General features: G+C 40.3%; 1 protein-coding gene across 5 annotated transcripts in view; it reads left to right on the plus strand.

The window, feature by feature from the left end:
* The first annotated feature begins 5,544 nt into the window (after positions 1–5,544).
* Positions 5,545–16,150, plus strand: part of furina (furin (paired basic amino acid cleaving enzyme) a) — a 78,824-nt gene continuing 68,218 nt past the window's right edge. Inside the window, exons 1-2 of one of the 5 annotated variants that reach the window (XM_005741684.2) lie at positions 5,545–5,838; positions 13,270–13,587. In XM_005741684.2, the coding sequence (XP_005741741.1) occupies positions 13,384–13,587 (204 nt within the window). In that variant the 5' untranslated portion in view covers positions 5,545–5,838; positions 13,270–13,383. Of the gene's footprint in view, positions 5,839–6,033; positions 6,148–6,208; positions 6,439–10,020; positions 10,074–13,269; positions 13,588–16,150 lie in introns of those variants that run through there. The other 4 variants (XM_005741681.2, XM_005741685.2, XM_005741683.1 and 1 more) reach the window with 4 other exon arrangements.

Below are 16,150 nucleotides of genomic sequence, written 5' to 3' on the forward strand. Positions count from 1 at the left end.
CAGTATGGCTGTTGTGTTCCTGCGGGAGACATCCCTGCCATGCACAGAGCAGCAGATGGAGGCATTGACAAGCTGTTTGTCCAGACCACAGGCCTTTGGTCCAGTTAATACTTGGGGACCAGAAGTTTTCACTGAAATTGGGACGTTGGCAGGTATAGTAGAGCATAATATCCCTTGGGTGTAAACTCTTTTTGATTAACTTTTTTAAAAATTGTTTCTTTTTAAAGAGGAAATGACAGCTCTTGGATGGATAGGTACAATTAAAAGTATCCCTGAGGGTACAGGCTCGGAAGTAAGAGGAAATGTTTCTCTACACTCCTCCTGTGATGTGACATGAGAAACATTAATTATCTCACTATAGCGCTCCTCTCTCTCTCTCTCCCTCTATGTCCAGCGGGCCTGCCAGACATGGTGCTGTCAGCCCTGCTACAAGAACAAGTGGGGGGAATCACCCCTGAAGCTATCGCCCTGATATCACCAAAAAAGATGGCAGTGAGTTTCATCACTTGTTTTAAAGCCGATTTTTAGCTCCATAATTTTATTCTTAGATCCAGTAGAGTAGCTTTGCATGATTCACAGATTAAAATAATCCTTATGTTTTTTATTCTGGCCCTTGGTGAAGCAAGCAGTCTTAGGTCATTTCCCTTTAAGTCAGCTCTCTTCTGATTGAGTGCCCTCTGCAAACAGAAGGTCTGCAGAGCAGGTGGGCAGTGATTTCCTTGCTTACAGCTGGAGACATCTATGTATCTGAGACAATCATTTTAAGGACATGCATAGCCAAGAGCTCTCTCTTTTTCACATGACTACATATTCAGTCATTCTCTTTTATCTTTTTGAAAATGATGAAAAACATTTTTTTAAGCTTGTGATTTTCATCAAATGAATATTAAATAAGTAAATATTATAAATAATGCACTAACTTACAGTGGGCCTCAAAAGGGTTTGTCTGTGATTTTTAATTGGACAGATAAACAGAACAGGATAGGGTTTTTTTTGCTGTAATACACATAATATAACATTTTATTTATATACAAATTACTGAACTCGCCATAAAAATGTGCAACTCTGGAAATAACTGAGAAATGTCAAATCAAAGAAAACCTGATGCCATGTAATGTCTGCATTCCTGGAAATGAAAAATATATATATTTTTGTGTTGGGTGTGCGCCTGACAGGTGGTGTTTAGTGCAGTTCAGTTGTCATGGTTGAGTGTGGAGCAGGCGTGGGCTGTCACTGAGGAGCAGTGGGCAGAGCTGGACAAGGAACAGAGACATGCTGTTGGATTAGCTCAATACGAAGGAGATGTTCTGCTGGAGCTGAGAGGCGGGTGTCTTTAGAAACAATACAACTGATAACCTCCCCCATATTTAGTCTGTTAAAGCCACTCTGCATGATACTTGTTTCTGATAAGCACTGAATAAGATTTGTGTTTTTGTTCATGATGTATTCTGTTCTCCTTCTTCCACAGGAAGAAACTTGGCTCCAGCAGCCCTGAACAAAGACATCTTCACTTTATGCTCACTGGCTTTGCACCTCTTCTTGTGGCAACTTATTTAAAAGACTGGAAGAACATTTAATTGTCCCTTTGACCTGGTATCATCATATTTGTACTTCAAATAAATAATTTGAACTGTTCTGTTTCGTCTGCGTGCTATTCCTTTAACTTGCATTGCTCTTGATTGTGCTTGGCTGCACATGTTTCTCTCTTATGCGGGTTATCAGCTTGGCAGAATATAAATGAGTTTATGTAGGTGTTTTGTCTGTAATGTTCTTTTGTTAGAACAATCTCGCTGCAATAATTAATGTTTGACAGAGGATAAGACTTTCAGAAATTTGAGATATTTCATTACATTAATACACCGTGGTCTATACACTCATCAGACAATTTATTAGGCTCTGTTTGCTGCTACTGGGTTGGACTTGCTGCAAATCTGTTGGTTGCACATCCATGATCTGAATCTCCTGTTTCATCACATCCTAAATGTGCTCTACTGAATAGAGATCTGGTCACTGTGGAGGCCATTTGAGTACAGTGAACTCTTGCCACGTTCAAGAAAGCACTTTGAGATGATTTGAGCTTTGTGACATGGCCCAAAGCAGCCATTAGACGATGGATAAACTGCAGTCATAAAGGGGTAAGCCTGTGGTGTTTACACAATGCTCAGCTAGAACTATGGAACCTAAAGTGAGCCAAGAAAATTTTCACCACACCATTACCGTGTCACCAGCAGCCTGAACAGTTGACACAAGGCAGAATCGTTCAATGCGTTCATGCTTTTTACTCCAAATTCTTACCCTACCATCTGAATAATGCAGCAGAAATCAGTACTCATTGTACCAGGCAACGTTTTTCACATCTTCTATTGTCTAGTTTCAGTGAGCCGGTGTAAATTTGCAGTCTTAGTTTTCGCATCTTAGCTGACAGGATTGACATGTGGTGTGGTCTTCTGCTGCTGAAACCAATGTGTGCTCTTCTGCACTCATTTGAGTTACACATGGATTATAATTCCGCATCAGATCTACGTCATAACTTAGGCCATAACCGCAACTTCATTTTAACCCTACACCGCAACCTTCCATGTAACCTGACGTGCACCTCCTGAGAAATGTAACTACACGTCGGGTCAAGGCATTCCACAACAGTCTGAATGGCGTGGAAGGTTGCGCGCAGGGGTAAAAGGAGTTTTTCGGTTACTACATAAATTAGGGCGTAGATTTCACACAGAAGTCAAAATCAAGCTTTACTGTTGCCTTCCTATCAACTCAAAGCAGTCTGACCTCTGACCTCTTACATCAACAAGGCCTTTTCACCCAAAGAACTGCTGATCTGCTGGATATTTTGTGTGTGGGAAAAATTCCAGTAGATCAGCAGTTTCTGAAATACTCGGACGACCCTGACTGACACCAACAACCACGCCACATTCAAAGCTTTCTTCTCAATTCTGATGTTCAGTTTCAAATTCACTTTGATCATGTCTATATGCCTTTTCAGTTGAAAAAACAGGAAACAAAGCCAAAAAAACAAGACACATGAAAAAACTAACTTTCAAAGTAAAAGAGGCTGTCACCACAAATAGGTAATAGCTAACGCTGAGAATTACGACTGAAAGAAAACATGATAACAAAGAAAGTGGAACACAGAAGGCACAAGAAGTGGAAACCACAGGGACCACAACAGAGATGAAGCCCGCAGACTCTGCCCACCATGATTCTCTTCCCCTATCAATTACCCCGACTATAGCTGCATAATAATAGATTCTCAATCCTGTCAGAATGCTGGCTGCTTCTCAAAAGGTAGCAAGGCACAACTGCACACTATAACACGGGCACTGTGTCAGTGAAAATAGAGCTTTCAGTGCGCTTAAAAGATTTTTCCCCCCCTACAGCAGGATTTCATTTCATTTTATGAAATGCTGCATATTTGATGGAAGAATCCTTCAATACCGCAGGATATGGCCTTCGAGTGTGCCCAGCTTACCGTCTCTGGACAACAATGCAATCACGTCATTTATGAATCTTGTATAAGCTTTGCAAGACAAACTCAATTTCTTTCATTTCTCTAAACAAACAACAAAAAACAAACAAACAAATACTCTAAAATCTGCAGAATATGTTATTGTTTTAACTTATCAATAAAAATAAATAAGTTAAAAAGAGATAAGGGATAAAAATGAACATTTCTGTTTTTTTATTGTATTACTGAACTGATCACTTTCAGTAAGTCAGTAATTAAAAGATGTAGCCTCAGTTAGCCATTGCTACAACATTTTAGCTGTCATGATTTGAGACTTTAAAGTCTAAAACTGCAAATTGTCTGAATATTCACTTCAGTGTGTTAACCTTTAGGAGTGGGTGTGAATGTGAAGTGTGAGTGTCTGTGTTGCCTGTGATGACATGATGATCTCTCTGGGTTTTACCCCTCTTTTTGCCCTGAGTCAGCTGTGACAGGCCCCCAGTGAGCTGAATAAGCACTCATGGAAAATGGGTAGTCAAGGAAACAGGTTTGAGCGGAGGCACCGTTGAATAGTTTAAACTATGCAACAGTTTAACATTTGATGAATGCAATAGCATTTGAAGTGTTTGCTCCATAGACTGTTGCAGGTGGCCTCACTAAATTATTGAAGGATGCTGATAGAAAGAGGCAAGTGAGAAACTGAACCTAGAGCCCCAAGTTCACTGCTTATCATTTGGTTTCTGATTTAAGAAATGGGCCTGCCCATCGGGACCTGGAGTAGGTTTAAAATCCTGCTTTATGCTGGAGGTTGTTTAATAAACTGGGTCCTGTATAATCTGAAAAATAGTTAATAATTTTTCTTGATATCATGTTAATTTTTTCCCATTATTTTTGAGGTAGTGTGTTAATTTATTAAAATGCTCCATTAGACAGTTGACAGAAAATGGAGTGAGAGAGATGAATTAATGACATGCAACCCTAGTGCTGAGTTTGTCCCCATATGGAAGGGAACCAGGCGCTGGCTTCAGGGGCAGCCCACATGGTGCATGCATCTAATTAGAGTTGGGTTAAATCTGACACAGAAAAGCAGGGACTAGTCAGTATTATTAACATATGAGTTTTCCATCCATTCATTTACTTCCACTTATCTAGTTCAGGGTTAGGTTGGAGCCTACCCCAGCTATCATGGAAAGAGAGGCGGGGTACTCCCTAGCCAAGTCGCCAGTCTGTCCCAAGGCTGACCCACAGAGACAGACAACACACTCACATTCACACCTACAGCCAATTTAGAATCACCAGTTAACCCAACATGCATGTCTTTGCACTGTGGGGAAAGCTGGGGTACACCTGCATGCTTTGAGGCAAACCCAGGTGTGCTTTGAGATTCTGTGTAAATGTAAATTTACTATACTGGTATACATCAAAGGGATTGATTGCGAAGAATTTAAACAGAATCAAAGTCCTTTACACTGGAAGGTAATCAGGAGAAAAACCCAATAATTCAACAACTCTGTATGAGATAGCCCCTGTGAAAGTGGCAAGGAAAAACTCCCTTTCAAAAGGAAAAGACCTTGGACAGGACCAGGCTCTGGGAGTGGAAGCATCATGAGATAAAACAAACAAACAAACAAACAAACAAACAAACAAACAAACAAACAAACAAACAAACAAACAAACAAACAAACAAACAAACAAACAAACAAACAAACAATTAGAGTTTGTGTGGAGAAAACTGTAACAAAGGAAATTATAGCCATCAGGCTTGGACCAGATGCTGCAAATGTGCTTTTTAAAACGCAGTGAACCTGTTTCAGATAACATATAGGTTGTTTTCCACATATGCCAAAAGGTCATAATCTGCACCGTGACATAAAATATGTTTTGTTTTTTTACCAACCATTTAAAGGTTAAGGAAGCTGGTAAATTAATAGGCCCAACAGCAGTTTTCTCAACTACAGTAAGCTTTATTGGCATACAGTCACGCACACGTAACAGATTGGCATCCACTGCGTGTTTTTCACTATAATAAATGACCCCTCTAGGAATCAATAGCGTGTTTGGCAGCTGCCGGACACAGCCTCTGTGTCGGCATGAGGGTGCGACGCCGCCTGTGGCCGGCAGGTGGGGCTGTAGCAGCGCCGCAGCTCGGTAGTTTTCCTCTAACGTCTCCGCTACATTCACGGCCGTGACGTATTTCCTGGGGCTTGTACGGACCACTCAGCCACACACCGGAGGGTTATCATGACTATTTATAACCAGCAGTTCGCTGTTATCAGTTTTTTTGCGGTTTCGTCGCGTCGTCGTCGGTTCTAACACCGCGGTGTGAGGCACCAATAAGCCGTGTGGAGCAGGATGTAAACGGCAGCTGGTAAGTTGAGCCGTCGGTAAGTTTCCTGTCTGCTTTAGCTTGTGTCGTTACTTGTTTGGGCTGCCAAGTTTACCGAGCCCTCGGTGTCAGGACCACTGGGTCCGTGACACAGGGCAGAACCGGACGACGTGTTGATGTTTTCTTTTTGTTATCCTGTCAGTTTGTGGGTGTCTGCTTGAAAAGGGGGGAGACCTCTCGCCTATACACACACACACATGCCGAGCTGACGTCGACTGCGCCGCGTCCGGTTTCTGTGGTTGTTCCTGCGGAGTGGAGGAGAAAAAAAAATCGTGGCGTTCGTGATCCGTGCTGTGAGGAGTAAAATGTGAGGAAATGCTCGGCAGGGGCGGATGAGAGAGGGGGAAAAAAAGGGGAGGCACCTGTGAGACGGAACAGCCCAGGCTACCGCGGCGTCAAGTTTGCGTTAATCGCGGCGCGGTTACAGTTTCAGACATATTTGTCAAGCGCAGGAGTCCTCATCGGATCAGCTCAAACCTCTTGCTCCGAGCCAAATTATGACAGCGTGTTGTTGTCACGGACTTAACCCGTGAGTTGAGTTTAAGCGACCGCAAACTCCGCCGTCAGCTGACACACGAAAACCTCTCAACTTTAGCTGGTAAACATCAAAGCGTTTCTCCCCCTTTTTTTCTTGGCATTTAAGGCCCGAGAAAGAAGTTTTTTCCTCCTTCTTGATCTGTACTGCAGTTAATCTCTGCTACCGTCTTCTGAAGGCTAAGTACTTGTTGTTGCCACATGCAGTTTATAGGAACTCTTGTATATCCAATGCATATGGAGACTGAGACATACAGTTTGCTTTGAGTAATGTCTTGATCAGCTATTGCTGTTATTTTGGCAAATATGAGTAGTTTAAATGCTGTTGTATTTACCTCGCTGTCTGGCCTGCTTTACATGCAAGTCTTGTACAGTTTACGACATAATCTGGATTAGCTTTCCCTGAAAATCTCGTTTGGGGTTTATGAAATGTGACTGAACATTGAATATTAAGTGTCACACTATATGCTGCACTGATCGTGGGAGCTGACCTGCTTTTGTTGTGCCTCTGTGTTTCCCCATTATTGCTACACCTACTGATAATTTCACCTCTCTACTGTGGCAATATAGAGCTGCTCATCGTTATGGATAAACATAAAAACAAGCTGTAAAGCTCCTTGCATGCAGTGACATGTACCACATTACAAAAACACAATGCATGTTGTTTTGAATGCAAGCATTTGATGCTTTATAGATCTGAGCAAGCTTTTCCTTATGTCAGATTTTTAACGGAATTCATCTGTGCACTTGGCTCTTTTAAGAAAAATTAAAATGTAGAAAGAGCTCTCGGGGTCAGAAAAAAATATTACAGAGGTGTTTATATGATACATTAATGCTGAAATTGCAGCAGGAAGTCTGGAGAAGTAGTTAGATGACAACACTGGAACAAAACGCATGTTGGGGGGGGGAATCAGATGAGCAAGTTTGTTTTTTTTTTGTTTTTTTTTGTGTTGCTTGCAAGCACTAATAGGGCAGAGTGATAATCAGTCTTCCAGTAACCCCCAAATAGGTTTAATAATAAAAATTATAGCTCACTCCTAAAAAATGATAGCAAAGCACATGATATTCTGTGGACAATGAAGGTTTTGTTTTGTTTTTAGAACTGGGAACACTGCACTGATGATGTGTTTGGTTATAGTTGTGTGTCTAAGAAGGTGGGATACGCAAAAAATGGGAAAATGGTGAGAACATGCACCCTGGGGATGAATAAAAAGCCACCCCTGCTATTAGAAACCTGCATTCAAGAGCATAAACAATAACAGGAGAGGTTCAGCTTGGATGTTTTTCATTGTACTCCTGGCATGTTGAATGAAAGGGTTTTATACTTGCAGCTGTGCCAGGTTTGGGTTTAACACAGGGCTTGTTCTATAAAGATGCACAGCGGCGGGGTGTTTTTTTTTTTTTTTTTTTTTTTTTAAAGCACATGTGAACCAGTAGTGGTCCCAAAGCTCTTCTCCTTTATCTTTTTGTTCTCTTCAATAATACAGGTATCTATTTCAAAAGCAGGCTTCATCTTGAGTTCTTTAGTGAAAATCTGTGACAGGAAGAAGTTAACACTGCAGTTACACTTCTCAAAACGCCATGAATTCTGTTTTCCTGCTTTATTCAGCAGTGAAACCTGTGTGTCATCCAGAGGCTTTCCTCAGCACATGGAAGGATAGAAACACGAATATTCTGCTGGTTCAGTGGGCTTCTTTTAAAAGGTTACTCTTAGGGAGAGGGGAATAATCCTACCTCTGTCTCTAACAGGGGTGGGATAACCTATTAAGAGGTTATTGATAAATGCATTTTAGAAAAACGATCATGGTAAAGCTGATTGGTTTTTGCTCATCACCATTTAGAACAGCTGATTAATCAAAATGTTTTTAAAAAGTAAACGCGTGAGAAACTTTCAACCATGTTCGAGATGTTGAGAATGCATATTGTGATAGTATTTTATTTTTTTAAACCAGAGGGTACTCTGCAACTTCCTGTTGGCAACATGGGTTTGGAACGCAACAACCAACTGATCTTAGCAGAGCTGTAAACAATTAAATGCATATCAAATGTTAAGAAAATCTGTTTCTTTGTGTTTCTGAAAGGAGGGGAAAAATGTTGTCTGACATACTGGAACGTCAGATTTTGAAATTGCCAAATACTGCTAATGATACTAGGGGTGGGTGATATAGCCTCAAAATTCTAACATGATATTTAAATAAGATTTTCAATAACGGTATTTATAAAGATGTATGAAAAACAGTGAAAGTGTTATTGGTGGTTGCAGCTTGCAGGCAACAGCATTTATTAGTGGGAACAAAATGAAGGGTAGTTTCCGATGACAGACTGCCTAATTCGAAATGTGCATCTGTTGTCACAGGGTGCCACCAGCAGTAGGAGCATTATAGTACAACAACAGTGACACATTAAAAGTCAAATGAAAGCATAAAAGTAGGCTACGTAATGTTTTACCTGGAAATTTTAAGTAACGCTTTTATTTTTAGCAGTCATTTCCATCCAGGCGAGTGTTTGGCTCAGTCATTTGTTTGTGACTGGGTTGCACGCCACCAGGTGCTCGTATCTCCTCTTTGCATGCCTTTATTTCCTGGTTGTACTCACTGGTGTGTTTTTTTTGCCACAAGCGGTTAAACAAGTTTATTTGCACTTTTGGCTAGAACAGTGCTCTTGCTTATGTATGAAAGAAAAAATGTCTGGGGTTGTTGTTGGGCATACTAGGCAATGTAAACGTGTGGCATCACAACATGTCAATTGATTGGAATTACCAGATTGTCCCTGAGGATTCTAATCTACACATTTAGAAACTCTGTGGTTTACCGTAGACGTCCAAGAACTGCTGACTTGTGCTTGTAGACAGTTTAAAGAAGTAGAAGTTGACGGTTTGTAGTATCCTGGATGCGAACGCTTGCTGTGGTGCACTGGGGTTCTCCGTTTCACACTGGAGAATATTTTTGGCTTGAGCACTCCACTTCTCCGCTAATCTCTTGCAATATTTAGCAGAGAGCGCTAATTAAATTTTTATTATGTTGTTCGTAGCATTTTCATGATTCAACTTATCAGTATCGTTATTGTCATTTCATCACTCTGCTACATACACAGATTATTATCTTCAGAACCCTCTGGAGGCTCTTTGAGTCGCCAATGGAGAAATATTGATTTTTTTTTTTTGTGTATGTCACAATGTGAGAGAGAATCCTAATTGCCAGATATTTGAATTTCTCAAAGGGTCATATGGGCTAAATGCATTTGAGTTCATTTTTATCTCATTAAAATGTAAACAATAAACCGATGAGGTGTAAACTGTTTTCCTTTCTAAATTGTCCTGATGAGATCGGTAATGAGGGCGGTATTATCCTTTGAGTTTAATGATACTTGGCTAATTATAATATGGTGCAGGTTTTTTCTGTAATAACCTGTGTTATCGCAGTCTGACATATGGTATCATTTACCGTGGTAACGCTAAAGACCTCGCAGCCCAGCGGTCGGCTTCGTCTTTGTCTCTCGCAGACTGTAAAGTAGCTGAGTGGTTGTTGGGCCACGGTATGTGGGTTTTCCAAGCTGACGTTGGAGAAACTGAGTGGTTGAGCACTGAGGTGAGGTCACAGGCAAAAGTGCTTTAAAGAAGGTGCGTGTCAAACCAAACAGAGCACAGGGATCGGCCACTCGCTGATACTTACTGCATTACAGGAAAGAAGACAAAGTTAAGTGAGTTATGCTGTCATATTAGTCTGTAATACTTTGAGTGCTTGACTCCTTTTAATTAGAAAAATCAGATCATTTTAACCTAATTTTAATACTTATGCAAATATTTGTTTAAGTAGCTTGTAACCTTTGAGCTTTTCAGAAGGATGTAAAATCCACACAGGAGCAAACTCTTGTGTGTCTATTTCAGTACAAATTGAGTGGGCAATGAAAAGGTAAACGTGTAATTAATATGGCGCGTTTGGATTAATTTTTTAATTTAGCTAGATATTTCTGTGTTTGTAAAAAAAACCCAGCTGAACAGAGAGAGGGAATTAACAGGCGATGGAGGGATTTGGGTGTTTTTGAGATGTATTTCTGACACCTGATTTGTTCTGCTCGCTTTCTTATACATGTCCCTTTTTATTTATAGTTGTTTCTGATGTGAAGGGATTTATGCAATGAAAATCTACTCTTGAAACGTCCTGACATAGATTAGCAGCTTGACATGTCAGCCAGAGCCGGGCTGACCTGTTTGCTTGCTTTTTGCTAATGATGTGACCTGTAGCTTCACAACACACTGAACAAAGTCAGACCTAGTAAAGGGCTGAGTAAATGTCTGGACTCTGATGTCTGATGTACACTTTTAAGTCCTCACCTCATGCAGCCTGTCAGTTCTACATGTGCATTATTTATTCCAGATAACAAGGAGCTTTTAAAAGGTAGATGTTGTTAATTCAAGTGAGTTGGCATACTCTGTGTTAATCTGGTATTGTGTTAGGCAATATAGTTACCAAAGACATTTTGGTACAGTGTATAGCATCTGGCAACAAAAGATAAAGTTGTTTTGACACGTATGCAGAAGAGGAGGTTATGCCAGGAGACTTCCTCTGTGTTTCTGAGCAATAAGCTCCACCAGTGGAGAAATGGTACAGCCACCATTGTTCTAGAAACTTTAATACTGAAGTGATGGAGATCTACCACATATTTTTATTTCATTTTTTTTTTTACATCATGGTTGATATAAACCTAACAAAAAAAATCACACTGAAAGTTGCACATTTAGGACAAAGGTGTTAGAGGTGTTTTGACATTTGACAGTGCAGAGGTTCCTGGGAAGCAGCCTTGAACTGTGTTGAGTGTTCAGCAGAGTATCAGCTTTTGATAACAACAAAATAGTCAGTAGATACTCATTCAAAGTGTTTATTTACTTCCACCAAGGAGGTCATAATCTATTTGATTTTGTTTGTTTGTTGGTTAGTTTTCTCAGGCTTACTCGCAGTGTTACTAAAAGGTTTCCCGAATTACAAGTGATTAAACCGTGGTGTGGATGCAGGTCATTGTTCCAGGAATTTTGGAAGGAGTTAAATCAGAAACCCAGAAGACATTGTCTTGATGTTCTAATGAAGAAAATGTAACAAACTAATCTGGATCCTGATGTCTTCCCTTATCTTAAGGCATGGACGGAAGTATCAGGCTGTTCTTGATGGCTCATGTATCAAGTTCTAAGTGATACACAAAGTTTGGTCACGTATCTGTTGATTAATGGGGTTTTCTGGTGTAAAATCCTGGAATTCTAAGAGAAGTTGACAACCAGTGTCAGGCCACTTGAGCTGATTTGAACATCTGCCTTGGATGTCTCCCAAGTGAGATATTTTTGACATATCCAGCTGAAACAAGACCTCCAGGGCAGACCCAGAACTTGATGGAGAAATTATGTTGTCTCTTGCCTGGCTTGGGAATGCTGCAGTGTCTTCCTGGGAAGAATTGGAGGAAAAAGGACAGGGTACAGGACAGGGATGAAACATTCCTACTTAGATTGCTTCCTACTGCACCTCAAAGATAATGTAAATATATGTAATATTCATATAGTAAAGATGTTTGTTTTGTGTGCTGTTGTTGTGATGAATGGATTGGTGGGATATTAATCTGTCTTTGGTAACACTATGCACTCAAAGTGACTCCTAAGTTCACAGCTAAATTTTCCTTCCACCTCTTAACACATCATGCGTGCCTCACAACAAACTGCTCAGGGAAATCTCGAAGCGCTCGTTTGTTCATTCCGAGTGCGAGATAATTTCAAGTCTTTTAATTTGTCGAATGGCTAACACAGAGGCTGTAACACCCGTGAAAGGATGGAAAGCTCCATCCCACAGCAGAACAGATGCGATGAAAAGGCCGAATGGAAGCACTTTATTTAGTGCAGCATAGTGAGCTTAAGATTACAACAGAGTTAGCACTTTGGATAATGGTCTCAACAGCCACAGCTGACCTTGACTCTAAACAACAGCTCAGACGCAAAATTGTATCAGCAAACAATCACCGCAAGCTGAGATCTCTCGACTCGCACTGGCTGCTGTGGCTTGATAAGATAAATTGCTTTGTCTCATTCATAAGATTGTGTTAGATGTTTTCCAATGAGTGGCTGATAACACATCAGTTAGCATTTTACAAAGAAATGGCATCACTCAAATCGGAAACTTTTTTTTTCTCCTCTAACACTTGATGTTCTGTCCTTGGCCTCAGCCATTCGGTGGCTGCCGCTGCTACCTTCAGGCATTCAAACTCGTCCCTCAAGCTGATCCTGCACCTCATACCAAAACTGCCTCTGCTGTGATTCCCCCAGCATCTGGGGCGTAGTCTAGCTTTCCAACCACATTTCTCCACCTCTGCTGCCAACTCGGTATACCTCAGCATTTTTTTTTCTTTTTTCTTTTTGTAAACTGCATCTACTGTATCCTCCCAGGAGAGCGTGAACACCACAATTTGCCGCTGCGTGTCTGACCGCAACATCATTTTGGGGCTGGGCGTCCGGCTCTTCCTGTGGGATTATCAAATGGCTGTGTTTAGCTGGGCTGCAACGTGCGTGGTCAGAACTCCTGTTGGGGTGGATGAACAAATCAGATTAACATATTTAATGTGGTCAGTTTTCTTTGCAACACCTCTGCAGTCACTTTACAGTGTAATTTAAAATCTGTAAACTTCCACACCAAGCCTATCTCTTTCTTGTTCCCCTTTATGTTCCTTAACCCACCAAATAAAGGAAGGCGATAAGGTTAAAACTAAACTGTTTACTTTCCCCTCTTTCCCTTGCGTGTGTTTGTTCTTGTGTTCTGTGGAAATTTGATTTTAAATCTTTAAATCTTTTGTTAGTTTAAAACCTTACGGTATCTTGTTTTAATACTGTACCTTTTGTTATTTTTTTGCCTTTTCTTTTCAGGTGATTTGTGACTTTCCTTTTCTCTGACGCTCCGTGCACCTGCATGTACTGTGAGCAGCCCCGGCCTGTTGGAGAGGCGCTGTGCTCAGTGACTGTGCTGCACTAGGGGAACCCATGGCTACTGGCCATCCATCTCCCTCCGTAGGCCCCAGGTTCAGGCTGCTGGAGTTGCTGCTTGTGCCTCTGTTGGTGTTGCTGGTTTGTGGACCGGCACAGGGTCAGAAGGTCTACACCAACACATGGGCTGTCCACGTACCTGGAGGTCAGGAGGAGGCTGATCAAATTGCTAGCAAACATGGATTCATCAACTATGGACACGTAAGTAATAAGCTGCATTTTCTTTTTCTTTTCCTGCATTTGCTGTTGCATTGTTTTCATATCGGAGTGTCAAAAACCTGAAGTACTCTTGATTAGGGGTTATAAACAGTTCAAATGGAATTTAAACAAACCTCAATTTGATTATCTAAATATAGGGCTTATCTAATTCCTGAAGAAAGAAGGTGGGCTTGCAGCTATGAGCACAGTGTGCCCATGTTATGTCTAATTTCTGATTTGGTAAATTCTGTTATTATATTCTCTAAACATTTATGAAATCATTTCTGAGAGTTTCTTGATGATTTTAGTGATTATTTTTAAAGCCATTGTTTTCTGGCTTGCTGTTGGCTCAGCAGTCTGAGAGCAAACTTCGTCATCGGAAGACAAGCACTCTGATTTCTTCACATTGTTGATGTTTCCAGTTAAAACCGGTTTTCTATTCTTTGGCCCATTGTGTGACTGTATTGTTATGGTGTGATAGAAGCATTATGTATTACCTGTCCTGCCAGTGCGTTTTTTTTACATGATCATTGTTATGAAATGGGTTCTACAAGAAGCATGAATTTCTTCCAAGAAATCTGATTTTTAAATAGTCTTAAAAAACTGGTTTTAGTTTTCTTAGAGCTAGGTAGTGAGCTAGTTGGGACTGTAGGCTAAAACTGCAGTATACAAACATACAAACCTCCCCTAAAGCAGGAAACGCCTCATAACGTCTATAGTTTTTATTGATAACGATATTAAAGAATCTAAGTAAACAAGACAAAGGCGAAAACACTGAATAATGAGCAGATTTTTGTGCATATTCCTAAACTTGGTACTGATATTTAAAATGAAGATTTTACAATGCTCATAGTTTTCAAACTCAGAAGATATGGCCAGCAACTTACAGATAATCATTTCCTGTAATCTTCAGGCACTTTTTAATGACTTCCTGTTTGGACTCGATGGAAGCCAATTAACAAAGTTATCCTTTAACTCCATCACACCCTCCCCTTGCAAAAGAAAAAGAGGGGAAAGGTTAATTTAGTCTTTCAGCATGAAGGAGTGTTTTCTTTGTCTTGACTACTGTTCAAAAGCTGAATTGTTGTCATGTATCGGTGATTAACAGCTAACCCAATAGGAGGGGAAAATGGCTCAACAGGTGTCACGCTAGGGTAATAAGCTTTAAAGTCAACATAGAGCCAGTACCCATGTATGAAATAAAACCACAGATGTAATACTGCAGCTTGTGAAAAGTATCTAAATAAATAAATAACCTCCTTTTAAATTGTTTTATACGTCTGTATGGAATAGTAATGAGTCCCTATAAAGTTTTTATTATTTTTATTTCTTCTCGGAAAGGAAATGTGGCCAACATGTCTCGGGGAAATGGATTTTTCAAGCTTCAAAATTGTTTTGTTCTGTATGAAACAATCATAACAAGTAACTTTAAGTATATGTGACAGAGCTGTGTTACGTTGGATCTATTATTTCACCCCAAGAAAGTGAAAACTAGTGGATATATTTGTAAAATAAACATTATTTAAACGATATTTAATTAGGCTGGGAAATTGTTAAGTTGTTAACTCAAATCAATTCAAATTATACATGTAAATAATACTTTTTTTTGCAATGTCGCGTAAATTTTAATAAAGTTTCACGTGATTTTAAAAACACTAACAAACTGACAGAGTTGGGACTGAGGTAAGCTCGTAGGTAGTGACCCATTTGTCTCCTTTTTAAATGCCAGTGCGCATTTGTATTACTTTTGTTTTTATAAATATACAATTTTTAAAAATGTTAATTTTGACTGGTTTAGAAAATGATTGAGGAACAAGCAGATGTTTCAGTCCGTGTAGCCTCACCTCGTTTTCAGGGAACAATATTCCGCACTGCACCATATGGTATTACTGGTCGTGACTAGGAATGTTATTCTCTCTCTGAATCACAGCATGAAGACTAGTGAGTAATCCTACGCATTTAATCCTTTAACTATGTATTGCCTGTGAATAACAAGAAACCCAGACAAAGCAATTACACCCATGTAGTTACAAAACTGCACCCTGGAGATGAGGTTCGGCCTGTCTCAGCAACTTAAAAGATTTTATGATGTTTTATGGAAGGAAAATGGACCGTTTTGTCTGACCAGAGCTAGATTGATGAGGTAGTCTTGACGCAGCATCTAGACAGGAAAAAAGGCAGAGCGTGGGTCTATCTAACAAAGCAGGCTTAATAAAGTTAGCTGGAAAGATGCTGAGTAAAGCCTTGAGGTCTCTGAAGTCTGAAACATGAACTGAATGAAAAACAGATGTTCCAGGTTTTCACTTAAATCAGTTATCCCTCTTATTAACCCCCCCCCCCTCCCCCCGCTTTTGTTCCACAACATGGTATATATCTTTGGTGTTTTTGAGAGTAGGTGAGTAAATACAGACCAACATTAGATCCACTATCCTGCTTAAAAAGGCATCAGCCCTGACCTCGCACATGTTCTGCAGGAAGAACTATGGCAGCCATCTTATGCTGCTAAGGAATTCCACCATTACCTGTGTCCTAATGTGCACATGCTGGGCTGCTGGCATCCTATGAA

Source organism: Pundamilia nyererei, unplaced genomic scaffold, assembly GCF_000239375.1.
Source record: "Pundamilia nyererei isolate P.nyererei 1_Seehausen unplaced genomic scaffold, PunNye1.0 scaffold00112, whole genome shotgun sequence".
Taxonomy (NCBI): Eukaryota; Metazoa; Chordata; class Actinopteri; order Cichliformes; family Cichlidae; genus Pundamilia; species Pundamilia nyererei.